Genomic DNA, 25,024 nt, shown 5'->3' on the forward strand with positions numbered 1-25,024 from the left:
CCAGCAACACTTCAGATACTGGAAGTTTCAATGAATCACAGGTCTCAGACAAAGAAAGTACAGTATGTAACTACAAAGTAACCTTACTTATTTTTGGGGTCAATTAAACCCCATTTAACCTCTTGATTAAACTGTTTCAAAACTTCAATAAAATAAATCCTGATAGAGTTACTGTATTTGGGAGGGGAAGTGCTGCTTAAAAGGTTCTGTCAACACAATCACAGATATAGTGCATACACAAACCCATTGTATTTACACTGATTTACAGCTATCTGAGACCAGAACTAGTGTGGCATTATCTGTATCAAGCTCGGGGAACATGTTGTTGTTTATAAGCCTCTGATAAAATTAGGAAATGTCATGAAGCGTAAAGCTGATAAAACAATGCAATGTGATTTTTGAGCTGTTGTGAGTGTTGGACCCCAAAACTAGGATTATTCAATAATTTTGCAATTATGAAATTAAGCATATGTATGCAATGAAAGACACGTTTCACAGAATGGCCCTTTGATCACTATTAATGGATTTGTTTAATGTCACTGACTTGCTTTAAAATACTACACTGTTGTCACTTTACACTGTATGTTTTGTCTCCTAATACTATTGTTTCATTTTGTACATCTTATTTCAGTTTATATCAGAAGTGTTCAAAAGCCTTTTACACTACTGAATAAGAAAATCCAGCTATCTTTTAACTTTGGGAATTCTCTTATATATTAGACAAATAGATACAAAAGTATATAAATCAAACACATATAATGGCCTTCCCTTTTGATGTGAAAATCACGTGACAAGTCAACGTGAAAACAACACCACGTGTCAATAATTAGAATGATTATCTGAGCAAAACTGAGATTTAGTTTTTTAATCACATCATTAAATACTTTAGTTTCAAAGTAGGCACCACTAAACCTGACGTTTTGGCATCACATGTTTATAACGCCGTTGTAATACACGTTTCACGGATGTGACGAAAAAGAAGAAGAAAAAAAAGCTCCATTTCATTTTTCATTTTTGCCTAACTTTATTTTTGGGGACACATGTTCAGGGAGGGCTCTGTTCTCTTGGCCGCCGCCAAAGGAAGCGAAGGGAGAGAAGAGTGACTCCACTTCACTGGCTGTGCTGCAGGAATCCGGATATGATGAAAAAGTTTTTAGGACGCAACTCTCCTCAGCAAACTAAATACCGCCGCTGAACGTCGCGCGCGTCGAGAGGACTATTGTTGATATCTCCGCCATACGTCACCAGCTACCGGACGACGTCGGAACCGGGACCAGGTGGCGGGAGGGGAGGGACACACACACACACACACTGGCCGCTAAAGTTACCGGAAAAGTTTCTTTTTCACTCGGTTCCGTCTTTTTTTCTCCCCCCACCCCACCCCCCTCAACGCTTCGGGGAAAGAGTCGCAGGAAGGAAGGATGGGAATAAGTCAGACTTGAAGCAAAGGGAGTTGTCATGTTTGAAAGGTAAGTAATGCTTTATAAACAATACATCCTGCTTTAGCTATAAACAGCACTTAGCCGGCGTTGGAGACAAGGGGACCGCGTGCCTTTTTTGCACATGGGAGTCTTTCGGTAGGTTTGTGTAAAAAAAAAAAAAGAAGAAGAAAAAGCGAGAGAAGGGAAATTTCCACGAAGTTTTTTACTGCAGCTCGACGTCACTTTGTCGGCGTGTGAATAAGCAGACGACTGTCTCGAGTTGAGTAATGACACGGTTGTTACTTTGTGTCTTCAAGCCTGCGCTGATGGTGGGACGCTGAGGGAGGAACTTCTTCTGTGTGAGTGTGTGTGTGTGTGTGTGTGTGTGTCCCAAAAAAGACGACTGTCTCATGTCCAAGGAGACCGTACTTCCTCCGGATGGGCCAGCAGGGCCAGGGAAGGGCCCTCAGCGCGAGACAAGTGCCCTACTGTCAGCCTCACAAGGTAAGAGCACCCAGCATATAGGCCAGGAGTCACCAGCATGGGGAATACACTTTAACTGAAGTGGCCAAAAGTGGGGTTCGGGGCACCCGAGGGGGCCCGCGAGAGGTTCCTAGAGGTCCTACAGCGAGATATAATAGAACCAAGAGTGAGGGGAAAGAAGAAAAACAAGTAAATATGTCTTTGCATCGGTTCACACATAACAACATACAGTTGTGCTCCCATTGGGCCGGTCCTCACGCATCAGATACTCATGAGTATGGGAAGTGATGAGTGTTTACGGGTTGTTGTTCTCTCCATGCAACCAGCGCACCAGCCATGCAGCTGAGCTATGAATATCAGTGACATATTCCGCCAAGAAGTCACGTTGCTGGTGCATTTTGAACTTGGGAGGGAACAAGAGAAAAAACACACATAAGAGAGAATTAGTCACCGACCGCATTACCAGATTACTGCAGCGTATCAGCATCCGCCGCTCTGCTCGGGACAATATCAGCCTTGTCTTGGCAAATTATAATCATGTGATTTTTAGTATACATCAGTATCTGTGCTCAGTGTTAAGCCTTGATAATGTTTTTGCTTTTTTCCCCCTCAATAAAGTCTAAAGAAACGCCCTGGTGACTATTAACAGCAACCACAGCCAATTATAGTTTTTAATTAACTTTCTAGTTGCCCCTAAGATTATCACATGTAAAATAAGCTTACCCCCACACCCCCTTTTCATTTTTCTTCAAACAAGCAATGAACCGTTAACCATCCTATTTATACCAAGCATCATTATGGCACTGTCAAAAAATAGCAAAGTAGGACAAAGTAAGCAATCACTGGCGCTGCTGGATTGCGAATGGATTTTCGCTGGACCTTCAAAGGCGCTTGCAGTTAAGACTGGATTTCCCTTCTCAGGGGACTGTGGATGTACTGAGAATAGAGCAATTTATTTCTAACTGTGATCACTAAATACCGCGATGCATCACACGGTACTGCTAGCGCAACTGCCGCGATCATACATCAGCGCCAAAGCTGAGATATGTGCCATATCTATCTAGGGCTGCTGGCCTGAGCCCATCCATTCCACTCCCCCATCCATCACTGCTTACAAACAGAGAGCGTTGTAGCATCGGAACAAACGCATCAAGCTTTGCTAAGCGAGATCGCTAGCTTTCGCTGAATCATTCCTCACCGTTTTATTTTTTCCCCTCTTCTTTAGAAACCTGGCCAAAAAGTGGCTCAAGAGACGGCGTGTTACTGAAAAACTTGCAAGCTATTAAGAAAAAAGAAAACAGGGCTATGAGCAGGCATCTGGCAGCAAACCAGTGAATAAAGTCATTGTGGAAGGTTTATTTACTGAACAAAGCAGCAGTGTGCGATGAGCGAAGCGTCAGTGAGTCTTGAAGTCAAGAAGCCAGAGGACACGGCTTGGGCAGATGAGTGAAACCGTCTCGTGTTTTTTTTGCACAGCTATCTGGCCGAGAGTCTTTGCCCACATACTTGTTCCAATTTAGATGAATGCAGCCTTTATGGCAGTAAAACGAAGCTTGGCAGGTAGAGCACACGCGGGAACAGAAGGAGAGAAAATGAGATCCAGAGCTCTGGCAGGGCCTCCACCTGAACCGCCCCGCCATGTTGTGCAACCATTCGCCAGCGGCCTGTGTTTTTTCTGGCAAAAAGAGGCCGGGTGGCCTCTGCACCTCTGGCCTGGCCAGCTGTCCGTGATATTTTGTCTACTGTGGCCGACCCCGCGGTAAAAGTTGGGCCTGTAAAAGGATAATCCTAACCCTGTGTTCGTTTAATATACATGTTGTTGCTTAACTCTGTGTGCAACAGGTTTTCCTTCCTCCCACTTTACATGTTTAACATTCAGCGCTTTTGTGACCCTAGATGCTTGCGACAGCGAATCGTCAGGAAGAACACCGTCTTCCAGGAAACATGCCGCCGAAAGACAGAGTCACGTGACGGAGGAGACGCCGAATTACTGCGAGCCCGTGAGAAGTAAGTTTTAACGAAGCGGGAAAAGCTATGAGCGGACCGGAGCATATCTCGGTGTTGCTTTTTAATGATAAACAACAATGAGCCTTTATTTGGAGAGTGAATATGACTAGCTTTGCTTTTGCGTACTCAAATGGTTGAGTTAAATGCAGTGGCATTGTTTTATTTAACATTTAAATAGTTATAATGTGAGGTGGTTGTTTTCACAGTTACACGAGGCCGGGTCAGTTTGGCCAACCAAAATATTAGCTTCGGTGTTTCCAATTAAAATATCCAGATAGCACCAAGGTCTCTTGGCAAGCGAGCGGTAGCATGCGCCCTCGCTCATTCTGCCATAATGACCAGGACTTGGCTTGTTTCTCCACTTTTGCTTCTCCCTCTAACTGCAGCTCGGTGTTTTGGAAGTGGGGAAATCCTGTTTGTGGTTCTGGCATTGACTGTTTTTACGCACAGATTGCATCTCAATCACAACTCTTTTTTTTCCCTCGTACCAAACATTTACCTTTTGGGGAAGAGAACTGTGCCAATAATCTACCATATCAATAACATATGTTTCTACATCATAAAAGTATGGTGGGCTCTTTTTCGGAAACTTCGGAAGTCTGTATCGGAGCCCCCCCTCTCCCTTTGGAAGCCTGTATTGTAACTCCGAACTAATCACGTTGCAAATGCAACATATGCAAATATCCTGACACGGGGAGGTTTTACAAAACAATTATTTGCCATTGAACTGCTTGAGTTACGAGCAGCTCTAATTAAGTCTCGATGCACTCTCATTCAGTGAAATGATTTCATACTGAGCTATGGATTGCAGGTCACAAAATGAAACGGGCTAAAAGCTTTGAGCGTGTGTTTTATTGTTCTTAAGAAGAGTGAGGTGTGTCAGCAAAGGCTAATAGCAGCTGATTGCTTCCATCCATGTAAGTGCCAAGCTATAATAAGGATTCTGTTTGCATCTGCCACAACAGTTCTTTTGTTTCTAGGTTGTTAACTTTTCCAGGGCGCCTTTTCCTGCCTTTTTTCTTTTTGGTATCAAGCTTAATGACTTGCCGGTGGCTTGTTTACTGAATCAGAAAGGAAAAGAGATTCAGTTGCAAAACGAAAAGAAAAAGAGTTTCTGTCAAGAGGTCTTTCTAGCTTGGCAGGTGTGTGTCGAGTATTACACTTCTGCAGGGAGGCATGCTTTTCTTTCATCTCAGCAGATAAGCCCCTGTGACAACAGTTTTGCGTCGTAATTGATGTCGCCTCCATCAAACCCCCCCTTCACACACACACGTACACATCCTCACATGCTCTCTTACTCATACACACACACACACACACCTTGTTTAGTAAGATCCTTTCAGAGGTGCTACTTCTCTCTTTGAGAGAGTTACAAGAACATTTATAGTCAATGTCAAATACAGGCAAAAACCCAAATCTGCGCTATGATAATAAATAATAATCTTTCAGAGAGTTTTATGTCCCTGTGTCTGTCTGTGGTTAAATCAAAGCTGGAAAATTATTTTAGGGTTGGGGTGGTGGGGCTCAAGTTAACCTATTAGTGTCACTGTCTCCCTGTGGTTTTGTTTGTTGAGGGGGACCAATCCGATTGCTTGCTGGCTGGGTAATTGAGAGCCCTATTCTCCACAGAAACAGGAAATCAATAAGAAATCATCTGCTTGCCTACATCCTGCCCTCCCTCCGGCTTGCCGATTGAAAGCTTGTGTACAGTATGTGGACGGCGACTTTTCACAACAAGAGGAAGCCTATTGTAATGTTGTAATAACAGCACATATCCTATTTCAGTCACGATAACATTGTTTTGACAAGTTGTCTTTTCGGGAACGTATACATGGCAGCGGGTACATATTATTTGAAAACTGTTTTCCGTGGAGCACAGTGTGCATTTTCAGGGGAGTGTATTCCAGAGTGAGTAACTGAACCTCACCGCCCAATTAATCATCGAGTGTGACCTAAAAAGCTGAAATCATCATTATGAACGGAGTATCATAAATTCACATGGTTACACAGAAGCGTGGGGGTTGCCTGGATTGCCATCAAACCAATGCTGCTTGTTAGACGAGAACAAAAAAACTACAATTTTGCCCTTCCTGTTGGGCCGCTGTCAGTAAACGGTTCCTCTGTGGCTCCACCATCCTGGGGGAGGAGGGAGAATCTTGTGGGAGAGACGGACATTCCTCAAGAGACCGTTCTTGGTTTTCAAGCAGCTGATATCTCCTGCAAACAGGGCCTCGGCTCTCCAGCCCCTGCCTCAGAATAAATTGCTACCACCCAGCGCCAGTTTTAAGAGTTTAATCGTCACATTATTCACCGGATTGTCAAATAGTTTTTTTTTTTTTTAATACGTCCGTTTTTGATAAAGATGACCTCACTAGCTTCCAAAGAACAGGTCTGTTTTTCTTTTATCGCAGGGAAATTCTGTAGTGAGAAAGGAAGGTCAAATAACATGACTCTGTTTTTTCTTTTTTAAAGAAAGACATTAGTCTGGCCTTTGTGTGAATCCCTGATTGGACTCTTTAGTGGCACACCTTCAAGGTTATTACCTGTGCGCAGAATTGACCTTTTGGAAGTGAATTTGTGACCCCTAATAAATGCAGTAAAAAGGGATTGTTTAACGCGGGAGAGTCTCGTACTTTCTTGCACCTTTCTTGCAAGAAAAGATTCCTTGACAGAGCTACAATTAAGATTTATATACAAACCTATAAAGTGTTATGATACCAGACAGTTGGTAGAGTTAGATGAAGATAAAACAAAGGGCAAGTGCCTCTTCATCATTAATTTCATCATCAGTGCTGACATTTTTTTTGTTGCCGAAGTGTTGAATCAACATTCTCAGACTGTCACACTTTGCCTCATGTATATTCCAAAGTTCCTTAAGTACTTAAAGAGTTTTTAACCTCCTGCCAGTTTTTCTTTTCCCAGAATTGAAGCCATAGGAAGTGCATGCTGATTGTTGTTATGCAAGACTCATATCTTTATTGTAATCCTCAGAGCCCTGTCTCTGCAGAAATAATGTGTCTAAAGCATAGACCTATTATAACGGAACCGTAATTTTCAAGTGATTACTTACCAGTGGGTCATGGAATCAAAATCTGTATAAATAGGGTGAAATGCTAGTCTAGGGGTTGATTAAAATGGCCATTGTAATTCTACCTCTGTTGTAATTATTTTCTCATTGTCTTGCTGCAGATAGATTTCATATGGGAAATTTCAAGTGTGTTAATTAGCATATTTTACCCGAAGTGCCCGAGCCTATTCACTGTTAATTTTTTATTTTTTTCAAAGATTTTCAAAATACTTGAGCCAAATGATGATAGATATGCCTACTTCGATTTATGGACTGCAGTCTTTTATGCAGATATATAGATTACATAAATTTTGATTGTGGAGGAAGAGTGTATTTCTTTTCCTCTTTATAGCAGAGAATGTGAATATTAATAGTAATTTTTCAAAGCCGTTTTAACACCAATTGACCTTTGTGTCCAACTGCTTCCTTTGCAGCATACATATGTCGAAGAAATGTTCCGATCTTTTACTTGCATGACAGTAGAAATACCACAGTATATAATGATTGGAAATAAACCTATATAAAGGTGAATACATATGTATTTGGATGGATTCATCAATTTAAAGGGACAGTAATTGTTTTTTATTTAGGTGTGAACTGTCATTAATATTGTAGTTGGTGGAGTTGATCCAACTTACAACTTTTTGTATTGCTGGTCATTTGAATCACAATACATACATACTAGAGGTAGCGGTTGACAGACAGCTGTGCTCATGTTTACCGCCTCTCTAACCAGAGAGAGAGAGAGAGAGAGAAAAAAATCAGCCGGTTCAAATGAGAGCAGCGCAGGGGGGATTACTTGGCCTCTAACAGGGTTTGGGCTCCAACATTAAGGTTAAAACCCTTTTCTATTACTGAGATGCTGATGTTGCCCCGCCAGCCCCGGCCCCCTCGAGCTTCCAGCGCCTTGCCCCCTTCGTGTTTGCAGGTTCAGTGCCTCTCTGCTAGGTCATTCTGTCAGGCCCCCTGATCAGTGGAGGGTGACCGGGGACCAGGGGATGGCTCCCGTCCAGACACACAGACAGCCGGCCCTGGCTAGCGCAATACCCCCCCCCCTCCTCTCTTTCAGGCTAGAGCTAAAATCGATACGGGCGTCTCCGTGTTTAAAAAGCCACTCAAAGGCAGACGAGCACCTCTGTCCCGAAGGCTGATCTCTCAGCTTAAGGCCTTGATTGGCATCCCGAAGATGCGAGGCGCTGACCCACAGCTGTCCCATTAGCAGAGGGTTAATGCTGAGATTGATACTGAGCAAATAAAGGAACTAGGTGTGGAGGCATTTTGATAGACTGTCTATCCCCTCTCTGACCCAGAGGCCGACCCCAGTTGTATTTTGGCTTTTAGGGAGTGGTACAGCTACTGCCAGATCCTCATCTCTGATTCCAGCCGTGGCTGTGTTAAAGGATCTGCCGCAGATTGTATTTATTTGGTGTGTGCGGTTGACTCTGTGTCTGCCGTTTAGCATGCTTGTGTTTGTGTGTGTGTTTGTGCACAACTGCGCATGTGCACGTCTGCGCGCCTGCCGTGGAATTTCAAACAAGTGAGTTTCCTGTGGAACTTCTACTTTCAGCGGGGAGATTTTGAAGCTGGTGGAATATTTGAGTCATCGATGTAACTGAAACTGAAATACCCCCATTCCCCTTCTTCCCTCCCTCCTCTTCCACTCCCATTCGCTCCTGCTCTGTTGCTCCGCTTTTTTTTTGTTTTGAGTCGTCAGCGAGGAGAGGGTGGAGCACGTTTTTTTCAGTACGGAGCCTGGCAGCTCCCTCAGGCCCGCTCTGAGTCACGTCATAATTGATCTTTCTAGAAATTGTGGGAGCTAGCCGTGTAAAGCCTAAATCCGTGCAAGATGTGCAGCTTTTTAAAGATTCGGCACTCGCGCATTGGGCTGACTTTATACTACATTCTTTTTCCCCCTCTCAGATGGTAAGAAACAGATGAGGGAGAATAAAAGGCGTTTGACAAAGCTTAATGCAGAAACAGGCTCGTACAAATTCATCTCAGAAATGAAGAGAGGAAGAGAATAAGGCACCATTTAGAGTCTCTCACAGCAGCCAGGTTGTAAGGCTTTGAACGCTCCTTGAGCCTTCCGCTATATTAGTAGCACTCAAATTAGCGCCATGCCAAATTCCTCACAACAGTGGAGAGACCGGAGACTTCAGTGGTCGGAGCTCGGGGGTGGGCCGAGTGCGAATGACTTCCCCTCAACGTGATTCATGTAAGAGAAAATGGCATCTCATCGGGACTCTCAATGATTTAGATAGCAGTCAGACATATTAATCTGGGAAAATGTTCCGTTTTGAAATCAAAGGATAATTGATGACCCCCTTTCTCCCCCACCGCCAGTTCCCCTTCGCAGCACTCACACACACCTCGGCCCGCCTCGTGCGAGCGGTACGCTGAGAGGTTCATGTCCTCAAATCAAGCTCTTGTCTTTCAAGTTGCATTTGCTACTGTAAAATGTAATTAAGCAGAACAAGGTCCGAGGGGGTTATTTTTTTCCACTCAATCAGCAGCAAAATTTGAAATGAGTAAATCCCCGACGCCCTGCTTCTCTCAATGGCGGGTGGAGGCGGCGGTGGTGAGGGAGAGGGGGGTGGGCAATAATATTAAGCTCTGTCTCTGCGTGTCACTTCCCCTTCAGCAGGTTGGAGGAGTGAAATTTGAATGACTGTCACAGAGAATTAAAACAGGGCGGGAAAATAAGTGTGTCACCGCTGAAAACGAGCTGAGCAATATTGACTGATTGCCCCGGAATGGGATGGAGACGCAGACACAAAAAAAAAGTGATGTTTCCTGCGAAAAATGAGATGCTACACAATGTGATCAGCCCTGACAGGTGAAGACAGCTAATAGAGTTCTGTTGCGGGTTGCCATAACACGTCCACACACACGCACACACACACACACGCACACGCAGAGCCTGTCACTTCTGCTGATGAGGATCTAATATCAGAGCAGGTAATTTAGCTATCCTCGGCGGTCATCATCACCCGTGCTGCCGCCATCATCGGCATTTTATCTTGGATAAATACAAAACATCACGCGCGTGCGTATGAACTGACAGGGCCAGGATTGCCGTGTGATGTCCAGAGTCACATTTTCCTTCATATCAGTTGGAACGAGTGACATTTGTGTTAGCCCCGTGACGGGTCGCCATCCACCTCCTGTGTAAACAGCTCAAGATGAGACCACACAGTTTCGACACCCACGTCTTTTTCTAATCAAATGCTAGTTCCTGGTTGCCAGTTGACATCACCAATTTGCTTTCATTTCACACTGCTTACATCTGCATTATATGGATGCTAATCACCGTTTGTGGGTTTTGTTGTGCTGGGACACTTGAATGATGGTCCTGCAGTTGCTTGTCTGTTCCCTCCAAAGCGTCCTTCCAGACAATAAAGAAAGTCCTTGTCCCGGAGTTTAAGGTCAAACGGTAAACGGGGCTTTGATACGCCCAAGGAAAATTTCAATCAGAGCCCTTTGTAATAACATTCATTGTACTATTTTCCTCTCTCTCTCTGTCCCTCTCACTCTCTCTACAGTATAATTCCCCTGGTTTTGCGTCTATAAATATGGACAGGGAAGATGTATAATTTCTAATGAGAAAATATATCCCTTTGGATTGAAAAGCAGGGGCTGTTCCACACGCTGCTGTTTGTTAGGAGGAGAGATGATACCTCAGGCTGTTTTGGCGGAGAGGGGAGGAGGTGCTGCTGGTGGTGGTGGTAAGAAGAGTCTGGCTAGGTCATTGCACATTTACAAATTAGCATTTCAATCATGCAGGTACATGGCCAGCCGAGCAGAAAATATACATGTTTTTCTAATACAAGGCACAAAAAGATAAACAAAACACTGGCCGTGTTCGTGGAATTAGCATTTCAGAGCTAACTGTCACTGTTGTATTCTGCACGTTGCTGTTTGGGGATCCATAACTAAAAAATATAGGCCCTTCTTCCACTCTCCAATTCCATGCAGTGTTAACTCACAAACTCGTAGCATTGTGTAATAACGGCCATTAGGAGATGAATACAAGATCTGGATTGTGGTGTTTATTTGGTTGACATGATGTGACATTTGAATAACTGTATGCTCTCCCAAGATGGGCATTCTAATAAGCCTGCGCAAACACCTTTTGTCTCCCTTCTCCCGTTCTCTCTCTGTCTCTGGGGCATTAATATTAAAAAGGACTAAGCTTCAGAGACACAGAGCTTGTGTGGCTGCTCAATCCGCTCCCTGCCTTACCTGCGACTCTCGGCATGGCGAGTGTGTAAATGAGAATCTCCACAGCGCCCTGTTTGACCTCTGCGTTATATTCTCATGTTCGTGACTATTTTAGAGTTCTTGTTTATACAGCGCTGTTTCAGTTGACATGCATGCATGCATATTCCTTCCTGGTAGGTCTGCCTTTGTTTTAATGTGTGTGTGTGTGTGTGTGTGGAGGGGGGATCCAGTAGGCTTGTGCCATATACATACATGTGTTTGTATATATATATATATATATATATATATATATATATATATATATATATATATATATATATACACACACACACACACACACATCGTATTTTCTTCTCTTCTTCTTCCTTCTGTCTTTTGGGTACAATTTCCAGCTCCCTCCTGTAGGACCTATTTTCTGTGACAAAAACGGAGGTGTTTATATACTCAGTTTTACATACAGAGCGCACAGCTCTGGCACGGCTCCAGCAATCTCCAGGCACTCCGGCGCTCGGTCCCTGTGTGGCGCAGCCACTGAAGACTCAGTGACAAATGGCAATTATATTTGTGTGTTCTTCATGAATCCATCAAACACTGGCCTTTTAAAAATGCTCCCCAGATATTTGAGGCTGTCAGCTACTAGTAGCTGGGACCAAATTGGGATGCTGCTTAGACAGTCAAGAACCACTCACCCCCTAGTTTCCCCTGTGATGTGTGTGACAGTGTGTGTAGGGGAATACCATGTTTTATTCAACTACAAATGTACACTCTCAACAGTTGTTGATGTGCTAGAAATAGGGTGGTTACAAGTCCAATTTGAAGCGCCTGTGTGTGTGTGCATGTGTGTGTGTGTGTCCACTTCCTCCAAAACATGGTGTTTTAATGCAACCTGTCAGGTTGTGTGCTGTCGGTTATCTCATGACACCTACCTATCTCTACAAGCTTGTGGCAAAATGCACGACTGCGTATGATTTTTTAAAAAGTTGCTGGTAGTTGTTCGTATCAAATTTTGATGCCGTTCGTGGTTCCCGCCGTGTTCTGCACTCGGAACAATGCAGAAGCGGTGTGTCTGTGATGCTCCTTGAAGATTTATCAACAGGCACCTGCTCATAATTTGCAATCCTCGGACTCGGAATTAATTCATTTTCAGAATTTGTCATTACTGCATTATATTATTACATTATGTACAATTTTTCCCAAATAATGGCTGTTCAATGTACTTCCAAGTGGACTTGGTACTTTTTCCTGAATCTATATTATCTGTAGTTTTACAGTACACAACAGCCAAGTGCCACTAAACACATGCGACAAACCTTTTGCAGAAAGTTTTTGAATTTACCAGCGTAGCACATTCCCAACAGGACTTACTGTAATTCTGCCTTTTCTCATTATGTCTTCATTTGTCTCACGGTGACTGTACAAGTCTGTCATTGCCATCTTTGACAGTATCGTCATTATCATGATCAATGATTATGAATATTACTTCACTGTGTCTATTCGTCTCAGTCACAGCGCTCATCGGGATAAAAGAAGAAAAAGAAAGACATGGCTGTGTGAAGGCTATCCAGAAACCTGCCACTGAGGCTCACTTCTCTGCAGACTTGAACCACTTTTTAAGACTTTGCAGTGTGTCAGTAACCTGAGTCGCCGCTTATGTACTCTGGTTTTTAGGGTGGTGGTTTCTTAATAACTATTTATACTTTGGTAAATTGAAAGCTTGGCTTCCTCAAAAGGAAAGGTAATTATGCCTCCCTGTCTACTTTGGCCTTTTTGTGCATGAACGTCTGTTTATGTGTGTTTGAGTCGAGCCTAGATGGGAAAAACTACTCTGTTATTATGCAAGAGACTATGGCTGAACGATTTGTGAAGGAACTGCAGGAGTTTTGCTGCGTTGTATTGACGTGACGCTCAAGAAACAGGTGAATTATTATTGCTGTGCATCCTCAGCTGTGATTTGTGCTTGTGTATGTTTGTGTGTGGGCTCTTTGTTAACCAGCTCAAGAGAGGGATTCCCCCCTTCAGTTCCATTAATGTCAGTGAGTGCATTTCTGTGTTTACACATTTAAATATGTGGCTACATCTGAGAGATTAAATTCGGCGGGAAATCACCAGCAGTGTGATTAAAAGAGTTGCCTTTTGGATTTTCATTTCTGGATTCTGACAATTTTTTAAACATGAATTGCCAACAATACCAACCTTGTTTCAGTGTAATTAAGAGAAGTTTAGCTGAAATTTAAATGTGTCACAGCATGCTGAAGAGCTAACTTTTGTTTTGTGATTCTTGTTTATTATAACAGAGAGCGAGCTGAATCAGGAAACACAAATGTTGTCCCGCTGGTCTGTGCACCTTGAAGTGACAGTTGCACAACCAAATTACTATAAAACCAGATTACTATAATAATGTGGCAACAGAGGATCCATTTGAAAGAAAGCATCTTTGGCCAACCCAAGTAGGGCCCACTGTGTGGATATGTACACAACTCTACAATGTGTGTGTGTGTGTGTGTGTGTGTGTGTGTGTGTGTGTGTGTGTGTGTGTGTGTGTGTGTGTGTGTGTGTGTGTGTGTGTGTGTGTGTGTGTGTGTGCGCGCGTGCGCAGGCTCCTGGCTTCCTTTATAATAACGGTTTGCCAAGCATTACAGCACAAGACTTGGTGGAAAAAAAGGTGCCTGTATTAAAAAGGGGTGAAAAACGGGGCAAGCTGTCAGAGGTAAAACTGCAGAACAACAACAGATGTAGCCTTCTCCGGGTCTCCTTGTTAGCAAGCTGTATTCTCTCCCCACATTGTCATGGGCAGACTGTAAGGCTTTTGTCTTTTGGAGAAGAAAACCCATCAACCTGGTCTTAAACCACTGCATAATGAATTATATCGTGCGCTACCCAGTTGTCTAATTCAAATTGCATGGAATCCTGATCCCTAAAGTCTATATTTGTTTACCGAGGCAGCATGGAGAAGACTGAATGAGGAGAAGGCAAAACCCAGTGTGTGTATTTAATTGCTTTGTTTTACATCCACATCCGCGTCCGGCCTCTCCCAGGGTGATGTGTTGTTAAAAAGCGCGAGGCCCGATTCCCACACTCTCTCTCTCTCCCCTTCTTGTTAACCGTAATTGCACTTGTTGGTGAGCTGACAGAAAGAAAATAGAGATGGGAAAAAATTACCAGCAACGTATTAACTTCTCTGTCAGTTTGCCTTCCCCTTTGGAAAATGTGTCGATTTTTGGACAGCTGCAAAACACTTAAACAAGATTCAGCGGAATATGGTGGTGAAGACAGCATATATTCAACGTATATACAGAAAGTATAGAATAGGAACAAGACTGAATACGTATGGTTCACACAGACAGACTTTAAAAGAGATGAATAATTCACTAAATCTCAAGTTAACCATGCACTGGCGGCGCGTGCACATGCACAGCGGCTCTGATGTGGAGGGAAGGTAATGTCGGAGTAACTCCCAGTAGAGCTGAATGTGCAGGTGTTCCTCTCAGTAAAATGCCACCTCCTTTGCTCACTCACATCCTTCGCCTTCTTTCTTATCAGACAGGTCGCTGTCTCCTGACTTTCTGTTGCTGTCACACACACACTTAGAAAGGCCATCTCTGAGCTTTCAGAGGAAAGGAGATCATTACTGTTGCAGACAGCAGCTTTTTTGTATATGCACAGTATCACAGGCTCTCGTTCTCTTTTTACCGCATTAATCTCCCTTCCCCGCACACTTGTCGTAACTCACCTGGGTACCGCTCCCACAAATGTCTCAGCCTACAGCGGTGGCTTTTGTGAACCTGTCACATATGAGGTTCCTATATCTCTCCGCTCCTTTCCATCACTCCGGGTTGAATTGTTTGCCATGTGATCGATATGATCGTGTTAGGAAACGTCGGCAAGATTTGCTGAGAATTATTTAGGCGCGTCTCCATTACCGGATTCGGTTTGTAAGAACTGAACATCACAGGTGCCGAGAGTGCAGACGAAGTTCTCTTCAGTTAAAATAAAGTAATAGGGTTATCACGCTCCTACTGCCATACATACGGGTGAGAGGAATCCACAACCCTTCGTCTTCCATAAAATAGACATTATAAACATTTCGTAAGTTATTAAACTAAACCGCTAGTTCCTTTTGATGCTCTTGTATTTTAGTGTTTTGTCCTCCACATTTGCATAAAAAAGAATGAATAAACAAGCAGCCCTCTGTTTTGTTTCTTTATTCCTTTTTATTAGATTGTCTTGTATTAAGACCCTCAGCTTGCAGTAGTCAGCTTGGAAATGCAAGAAAGCTGAAAGAAGCTCCAAAGAAATTGAATCATTTTACTGTCCTTGAATACGACAACTAGACAACCAGCTCTTCACTAAACATGAGTAAAAGTGACATTTTGTTTTCTCCACGTCTCCAGCTCAACCCCAGTCTCAGACGGTGCCCTCGGAGCCAGCCGAGGGAGACGCTGGCAAGGACCAAAATGGCTTTCGCCACAACAGCGCTGGCACGCCCGCGCTGAGTAACGGCAACGGCATCCACCCTGGCATCGGCGGGGCCGGGGCCACGCGTACGTGCTCCTGTGGTGCCAACAGCAGTACGGGCGCCGCGGCGGATGCGTCCGGCCCTGGCACGAGGTCGACGACGGAGCAGCCCAGGAAGCAGCCGTCCACGCCTGTGTCGAAGAGGGTGCAGAGGAAATTGAGGTCCAGCTTGTCGGTGAACAGTGACAGCAGCAGGCGCAGTAAAGGCAGTTCCACGGGGTCGCAGAAACCTCCTTTACCAGAGGGTGAGTGTCCACACACAGGGTAACAGCCACGCAGAGGAGAGAGCACACACCCACACACGGACACATTAATACTATCTTTTCAAACTCTTGTTTGCTTGCTTGCTTCAATTTCTGCATCCCATCTTCTGTTGGTTAAAAATCCATTTCATCGGCCTCAAGAATCGAGGGCTCCAGTCATAAATGCACCAACATTAATGGTTTATAAGAGTGGCATTTAACATTGTAATGGGATGCGAAACAGATGTAATCCTGGTCCGTCATAAACCACAGAACAGCGCATCGCCCATTGTTAATAAATACAACATATTGCAACAATGAAATCCATCAAATCAGCTTCGGGATGTTCTCTTAACTACTGATTGAGTGGAAATAAATGATGTATTAAAAACAGCCGATACAAAAGTAGCAGACAGAAGTAAAGCACGTCGTAAACGCAGACTTTCAAAAAATGAAAATGTTCTCATCTAGATTGTTTATAGTTTGATGGTCAGTTCCAGATTTATTTCTTGACTCCTTTGATTCTGATGTTCAGTTGGATTTCAGCTTTTCCTGCTCAAAGCTGTTGTTTTTATATCAGCCTTTTAAAAATCACTATCGGTCAGCCTCTTAATTAGTTTTGTGTAAAAAAAGGAAGACCCAGTTTATCCGAACAAATTGCACCTGATACATCAGCGTTTGAAAATACCCAATTTCACTCCATTAATACCCCTGAAACTGTTGATGATGTATCATGAAATGTGATATACTTATTCTCTAATAAAAGGAACACACCAGGTATTATTACATATCATAAAAAAAACTAAATTGTTTGATTTAAGTTGTCAATAATTTATTAAAAACAAAAAGACACAAATGCAAAAAGCCATTCTTGGCGTTTTAAAATGAAAATTTCTGGACTGTGTAGCTGTATTATCTAGGAACAAATGAAAATCATGTCAGCAAAAAACCTGATGGACTCGCTATCTGGTGTCGCACAGTGAAATGATATGCCATCAAACCAACACCATCAAAGTGATTTCTCTGTTGAAGGAGCTCTGCTTTGGAGGCTCTGCTGCAATAACCCCTTATAATATATTGATAATAAATCCGTACCTTCTCTCACCTTTTAATGATGTGGAGCATGACCTCTCATATATATCACTCCCATAAAGCAAATGACATCTTACCCTGCTCCTGTTGCTTTTATTTTCTTTAACAACAAGTCAGAGGGTCCGTTTGCCATGCAGGGAAGCCGTCACTTTGTCAGGTGCAAGGCCGAGGTGAGTCCGGTAATGAAGGCGGCCGGCTGGTCCTTTCCCATTGGGGAGATAGGTGTGACCGTCTAACGAGGCCTGAGAGCACAGGGTGCCTATTAAAAGTCGTGACCAGCATTCTCCAGGCCCCTCACACCTCTCTGGGCCCTTTCTGGCTCTCCCTACATCCCGTCAGCACTACTCTGGCCCTCATTAACGTCGCATCCCTCCTCCACCTATTGTGCTCTGCTGCTGTGCATGTGTTTGTGGGCATGCGTGTGTTCACTCTGTGTTCTGTAGCATGGACAATATGAAGCTTTCGGCATGTTTCTTCAAAGTAGAAGGGCAATTCCTCTCTATTCATCCAACTCAAGGCCTTTACTGTTTTGCTTTTTTTCTATGGGCTTCTACTCCAAGGTGAAGATCGAAGATAATGTGATGTTATGCGTTATTAAATGATCCACAATGGTCAGGTTGAGATACGAGTTTAAATGAAGGAGAACAAGTGGGCAGTCAGATCTTTATTTGATGATGCATGACTTGAAATATGCATCAGAACGACTTTCGGGCGAACCAAACAAGAAGACACACATTCACAACAGCCCAGTATACTCCAGTCATTATAGTCATGTTTTTAACATCTCAATTGGTGAAGAACAGAAGAGAAAGGGTGCAAAAAAACAAAACAAAAAAAACAACAGCAGCTCATCTAGTCTGTCTCATTATGGCTTTTGTGTTGCTTATTTGCAGACAAGAGCTCTCGGAATCAATATGTTCTCTCTCGACTATTTATTTCCCCCCGGAAAACAGCCAAGCTGTGGTGTTTGAATGTTTACACGGATTAACATAATCTGTTTGCCTGTGAAATTAGCCTCCTAAACAGCCCCCTGAACACGGGAAATAAAAGGCGTAAGCTAGCAGGAGCTAGCTCTGGGGATTCTGCTGCTCCCTGTGTTTCTTGGCACATGCCGTTGGCACCGTAGCCAATCGTGTGATAACACCACAGCTTCTAAGGAGTCATTTAACACACTGCTTTTGTTCGGCAGGGTGGGTTGCCTCAACTCTTGTCATCCAGTTTGTGTATTTGTTAATTGTGTGTAATCAGTTAAGGTCTCCAAGCTGCTTTAGCCTCATTTAGAGATTTAGGGCCAAGGCCGCTAGCGTAGTCCCCTTGATGTGCGTGTGTGTGTGTGTCTGTGTGTGTTGTGTAAGCACTAGCCCTCCAGCTTCGACTTTTCCCCTCAGTCATGCATTATAAACAGGCTTGCTTTAAAGTGTATGTTGTGGACCTTCTCTATCCAGCCCACATCCTCTGCCCTCTTTACCCGTGCGCGCCCTCTGTGCATTTCCATGGCCACCGAGGCTTTGTCTGATCAATCTCGCTCTCTCTTCATCTTTGTCCGTCTGTCCATCTCTTCCTCTCTCTCCCTCTTTGTAAGTTTGAATGTTTTGCACAGCTTGCCGCTCTGAGGCCCATCCAGCTTGTTTTGTGTCATGCCGCTCCCCTTTTTTTTTCTTCTCTCTTTTCTTTTTTTGATGTGAGCTTTCCAGATGTCTCAAACTATTTCCCTCAGAGGCGCCGGACGCTGTTTTTGGCCCCTGCAAACTCTGGGCTTCATCGCCGCTCACTGACATTAAACAGGAGCGGTGTCAGTGCGTGCTGCTCCGTCTGTCTGTTGGTTGGTTTCACCCAGTGTCTCTGTCTGCCTGTCTGTCTGCCTTTCTCTGTTTTCGTGGAGATGTGCCTTGCGTCCAGCTCTCTTGTGTACAGTATACGACCCCCCCTTCTCCCTCCTCTTTCCCCTCCTCCTTACTCGCCTCTCTAAGATCTAGACTAATCGCTGGTGTTGAATTATACATCCAAGTGAATAGCTGAGATGGCCGGCCGCTGCTTAATGCCTATGTACTGTGTTTATACCGTATTCACAGGCTGTTACATTCTCAAGGCAGGCATAGCTATACCCTCTGGGTCCTTCAAAGTTTGTTAGGCTGAACTTTGAGGTTTTGTTCATGGGACTCTGGCCCGGGCAGCATTTATTGTTCTCCGTGGCATTCTGTAACACTCAGATGGCAGTACACTCCAGCGGATGCCAGTACCAAGTGTAGTATCAGTTTTGTTATGCCACCATGAAACAAATCCACGATCTGCCCGAAAGCGATTCACTTGCATGTCCTCACCAAATGTTCAGAAGTGAATTTATTCTCATGCATCTTCCATCACTGCCAGTGTTATGGCCTCAGATAAGGATAATAAGATGCATTCAAACTTCAGGCACCCTCACAGACGCACAGACGCACAGACACACACACACACACACACACACACACACACACACACACACACACACACACACACACACACACACACACTCACGTACACACTTGCTCGTTTCATGTTCCCCTTCTCTATCTTGTTTGTATCACAGTCAGCTACTGCTTCTGGTCAGCGCTGCAGCCCTGAGCGCCGCAAAAATAGAGTAAAAAATAAATAATAAAATAATGATTCCCCTCTACTTTGATTAATCAAACATGAGCATCCAGCGGTCCTCAGCTTGCCTTCCCATGCCGTCCTCCACACTCTCCTCCTTTCGCTCTCCCTCTAACCCAATCAGTAACAGCCCCTTCTGACAGCTCTAGATGGGCTGATGAAAGTTATGCAAATGTGCCCTGTTTGTAATGCTATTTTTCTGCATCCATCCACATCATGTCTTTTTAACACTCCAAAGCCGTGGCGCTGCACTGGCCTTGGTTCAAAAAGGAGACAGCTGCAAGGAGTATATGCCAGGCACACTTACCGAATGATTTACTGACTTACATCCAACTGCAGAAGTTCTGGTGTAGAGCATGACTACATGAAATGTGATGTAATCTGTGGGCTATGCATACACAATCCTTGTTCTCTATTTAATCTCACCTTTTTCTTTTTGCTTAATTACTTACATTTCCGGAAGAAAGAAAAAAGTAACATCAGCTTTCATAACGAGAATGGGTAAATTAATTTGATTAAATTACTGTACAATATTGAGGAGAAATATTCTTCTGACTGCATTTAAAGATGTGTGGAAGTAAACTCTTTTGCTTTGCATCCTGAACTTGCTGCATGGCATCAATAACACACTGTCAGTGAAAGCAAAACATTTAATTTGTTCTTTTTCATTAGCTATTCAAGACAGAAGCATTTTAATGAAACTAATGCAACCATTCAGAAACAGATTTGTGATGCTTAATGGGTGTATTGGTAATTTAAAGGGGAACTCTTTTATCGCTGCGCAACAACAAGCCGGAGCTCGCCACCAGCGAGCGGTCTGCGAGGAGGTTAAATGTTAATCAGAGGTGTGAGCATTGCCAGCATTAATACACCTATTTACCGGGAGGGACGCTTGGACTTCGCTAATCATCTTTGTGTGATCAACCGAGCAGTTTGCATGATAATGCCACAATTATTTAACAGTCCGTTAATCAAAACCGCAGGAAAGGAATTAATTTCTTTGAATTTCTCTTATTCCATCCAGCCCCCCTGCCGCCTAGTTAGCCCTCACCCTTATACCGCATACCTACTCCGTTCCACCTGTCAGCCTGCCGAGCGTGCAGCTCCTCATTCACACACTGTGCTCTGCACTGCGTACTGAGTGTTTACATTTTCATTTCCTCCAGATGCATCTTTTTATTTGTGTGTTTCCTGTCTCCTTTTTGTATTCATTTATTTTATTCATGTTTTTATTATAACTCGTCACCGGCTGGTTTGCTGTCGACCCAGACTGCTGCGTCCACTGCATCTTGGCCTGCCTGTTCTGCGAGTTCCTGACGCTTTGCAACATGGTGGCGACGCAGGCCTCGTGCGGCGCCTGCACGCCGGAGGCCTGCTGCTGCTGCTGCTGCTCCGACGACCTGGGCGACGACTGCAACAGCCCCTGTGACATGGACTGTGGCATCATGGACGCCTGCTGCGAGTCTTCCGATTGCCTGGAAATCTGTATGGAGTGCTGCGGCATCTGCTTCCCCACATAGGGAGGCCTGCGCCGCTGTCGACAAGTGTGCCTCTGCGGGGGATAACTGGACCCAGGATGGAAGAATGCAGGGAAACTGCTGCTGGTGTCACTTTGGATTTAGCAACAGACAGAGGGAACGTGTGTGTGTGTGTGTGTGTGTGTGTGTGTGTGTAATGGTCGACATATGTGTTTGTGAATGTTCATTTTTTTATGTGTGATGACTGTTGAGAGTGTGTGCAGTAGAAGGTGTGGCTGAGTAAAGTTTGCTTTGAAAGATGTATTTTGACACTGGGCTTCTCCATCAAAACCAGCTCAGCAGGAGCTGGAAGTAACTCCAGATATATGAACATGACGGTTACATCTTCAGTGTGTATGTTGTTTCTTCTAATGGCCCAATGAGTAGGATGTGTGGGTTGTCCTGTCCTTCGAAGATTCAGGTGCCGCCCAGCGATTGAAAACCAACGCCAGAATTCACTCTCGTTTTGCCTCGCTATTCAGGGCCATTCCGCCATTTTCTTACCTTCTTCTTGGATGCGTGCTTGCGATCTGGCACCTGGTCACTACGTTATTATGTCGGGTTGACGCCCTCAAACACAGCAAAACAAGGCAAAGGGCAGAGTCTCCGCAGATACAGACACTACCGCACACGTCGAGTTGGTCATGAGTGATGAGTAGGAGGGATTATTTCTAGACGTTGAAGGGAATCCTGCTCATTGTGCTTTTAAAGCGGCAGGTCGGCCCCGCTGGAGTCTGAGCTGAAGGACTTTCTGGTGGACCTGCGTGACTTATTCCAACTTCAGGCGGAAACAGACCTGATAACAAGCATTCAGAATAACTATATAGAAATAGACAATCTTGTTGATGGTCTTGTTTACTTATGTAGGTCATATAGAGGCATCAGTATTACATTGAGACTGTTTCATGCAGTAACTTTTAAGTATTCTCTCCTTTGCGTAAGACGTATTATCACAATCTTAAATATGTGTGTGTTACATCAGGAATGCTGTCTAATTGTATCTTATCTTTTTAGTCATTTTGATGGAAAACTAAATGATTTGTTTACTCTGATTTTATTTTTCAATGTTTTTTATGCTCAAAATCTGAGGTTACAGTCTTCGTACTGTACAACACTGTAATTGTTTTTGTGACACTTCATACATTCTTAGTTGCATACTGTAGTTTTGCAACACAGACTCTCAAATACAGTAATCTGCTGTAGCACTGTAGAACCGTTGAAACTGGTGAAATATCAAAGGTGAATCAGGACATCACAAATGCTACTTTCTAAAACCAAAAGGAATGAATGTGCCTTATTTAGGTTGTTTGTAGTTTTCTATTTCAAACATTCCATTTAATTGAAGTTGCCTTTTGTTACAGGAAAAAAAAGAACTGCACAAAATTGCTGATTTTGCTAAATCATGGTGGAAAGAAAACATGTTTTAACAATGAATCTCGCGTCACTCTTGATTTGGCAGTATTTGAAGCTTTGGGATTACTGGAAATACAGCGCAGATACTCAAAATAAATGACATCTCACTGCAATGTAAAGATAAACAATGTGTTTCTACTTTAGTGTTAGCCAACAACAATTAGGCTTTGTCAGCTGCATATGGTGCAAGTCTTTCCCGTGATGCTATTTTACATACATACTGTGTAAATATGTTGAACTTCATTTCGTTTGATATGGAATTAAAAACGGTGACCCTTATGCCACATAAGCGGCTTTCGGGTATCAAGCCTAGTGACTCACAATACAAAAAAGGAATCATGAACTGTCATGTTGAAATGGTAAACTAATGCAGGGTAAAGGCAGTTTTCTTCTCCTTTTTTTCAACCCCTCTGTTCCTTAATTCTGTGTATCTCGAGATGAGTTTGTGGTGAATCACCAGCGGAGTCATTTTCTTGTCTTGGAGATCCGCTTTGATGTTGTTTCAGTAATGATACTTAATGCTGGCCTTCATTAGCACCGCTTACTAACTGGATACAAAAAATACGTCCCTTCCTAACGCCAACAAAGATAATGTGCTGTCATGTACAGATCGTCTTAATGGCGCACTGTTATTGTGTATAAGGAGGTTGGATCGGCACCTCAGCAGCAGATTCTGAGCAGAAAGTAAAACCTCATTTCCATGTTTATGATTAACTCACGCCAAGAGTGTCAAAAAACATTACAGATAATGTGAAGAATTCATCTAAAAAGAGAAAAATGTATACATTGCTCTGTAGCTACAGTAGTTGTCTTCCTATACGATACTATGTTGTGTGTTTCTCTTCCTCTTCTGTGCCGGATACTTGATCCTTCTCATCGTCATCTACATTTCTCAACTTAGAGCTCACAGCTCATTTTCTCAGTTTTGTACATTATCTTCAATCTCAAAGAGAAAAAGTTTAAGAAATAAAACGTTTCCAAAGATCTATGATGTTTGTTTTGCACACGTTCTTTGAGTCCATTCATTTTTGAGTCCATTTTCTTCCTCATTATGTTCCAGTTGTTGGAATGCAGACAAAAGCCGCTGTTGTCTTTGTTCTCACCTATACTGACACTTGCATGCATCCATACTGTGCTTTTAATTTCTACGGTTTAACACTTATGTCGGGCGTGCGGTCCACAGCAGGGAGTTTACGGTAACATCTGGAAATATTCTAGTAATTACATGGAATAGGGATCCAGCAATTAGGCCACTATTTTGATTATTAAATAATCCTTTTAGTAATTTTTGAAGCAAAAATGCCAACATTTTCTGGTTCCAGCTTCTCATGTCTTGCTTTTTTGGTATATTTGAGGGTGTATTGAATATCTTTGGGTTTTCAAAGAAGACATTTTAATACATCAATCTTGTAATAATCAGCATTTCTCACCATTTTGTGGCTGACAATAGACAAACCGGTTAGCCGATTAGTTAAACACATTTCCAAGAGATTGGCTGACGATCACATTTTTTTTTTGTTGCTGATAATGAATGTTATTTAACCACTTCCATACTGCAGCTATTGCCATTTCCCTCTACTTTATTATTTGTTTTGTAAAAACGTCGCTGCTCTATCTCGGTACCTGTTTGCCATTGCTCAACCTCTATTACTATTGCAGCAACTGGTTGCAGACCCTGAACGTTGAGTAGTATTCTCCTATTTCTCTTTGCAAGTGAGGCAACAGGAAGAGTGCGTTTCACGATGGCCACATCTGCAACCTCTGCACTCTCCTCCTCCTCTGCTCCTTTCTCTCGTAGAAAGGGTGCTGCTCGCCTGGCAGCAGCGTTTGCCGTTAACATGGAAACATGGCCGACAACACTCAATGAGTTCATCAGGGAGCAGGGACCTCCTGCTGGCTGTAACAGCAGTCTGACCTTCAGCCGACACCACCCCCTGTTAACCCCTCAATTAACCTCCACGTCAGCCCCCGTGCTGGGAGATCACGGAGGATGAGCGCCCCCTCCCTCCTCCTTTCCGTTCTATCTTTATTTCCTTTTGTCATTTTCTGCCTGGATACACCCTGGCCCCAGGAAATTACCATCTTATTTCACTAATGCGTTGGGGAAAATATCACTGTCCAGAAAGTCTGTAATCACACAGGGAGTTGTACTTTTTTCTTTCACTTTCTTCCGTGTTCACAGAGGGTTGGAAATAGTAAAAACTCCAGGTAGAGTGTGCAATGACCTTTTCACAAAGTTGTCCACCTTTCCACTCCTCTAATCAATCCCCCTCTGATCGCTCACTGTGTGCTGGATTGTAATGCCACAATTAGAACGGCCCCATTGTTTCTGTTTGCCGTCTGGGGAGAATTTCTGCACTTCTCTGATCTCAAGGTCATTTCTCTTGCAATATTACATAAATTAGAGCCGGGCGG

The 25,024-nt window shown here is 43.6% G+C and overlaps 1 protein-coding gene across 1 annotated transcript; it reads left to right on the top strand.

Moving 5' to 3' along the window:
- Positions 1-1,818: 1,818 nt before the first annotated feature.
- Positions 1,819-21,199, top strand: mdfic (MyoD family inhibitor domain containing; the record flags this gene model as incomplete). The annotated part of the gene is made up of 4 exons (XM_079235784.1): positions 1,819-1,925; positions 3,801-3,911; positions 15,591-15,959; positions 20,949-21,199. The coding sequence occupies exons 1-4, from the start codon at positions 1,832-1,834 to the stop codon at positions 21,197-21,199; spliced, it is 825 nt and encodes a 274-aa protein (XP_079091910.1). The 5' UTR covers positions 1,819-1,831.
- Between the last annotated feature and the right edge of the window lie 3,825 nt (positions 21,200-25,024).

This window comes from Taurulus bubalis (genome assembly GCF_910589615.1).
Source record: "Taurulus bubalis genome assembly, chromosome: 20".
In the NCBI taxonomy this organism is placed as follows: domain Eukaryota; kingdom Metazoa; phylum Chordata; class Actinopteri; order Perciformes; family Cottidae; genus Taurulus; species Taurulus bubalis.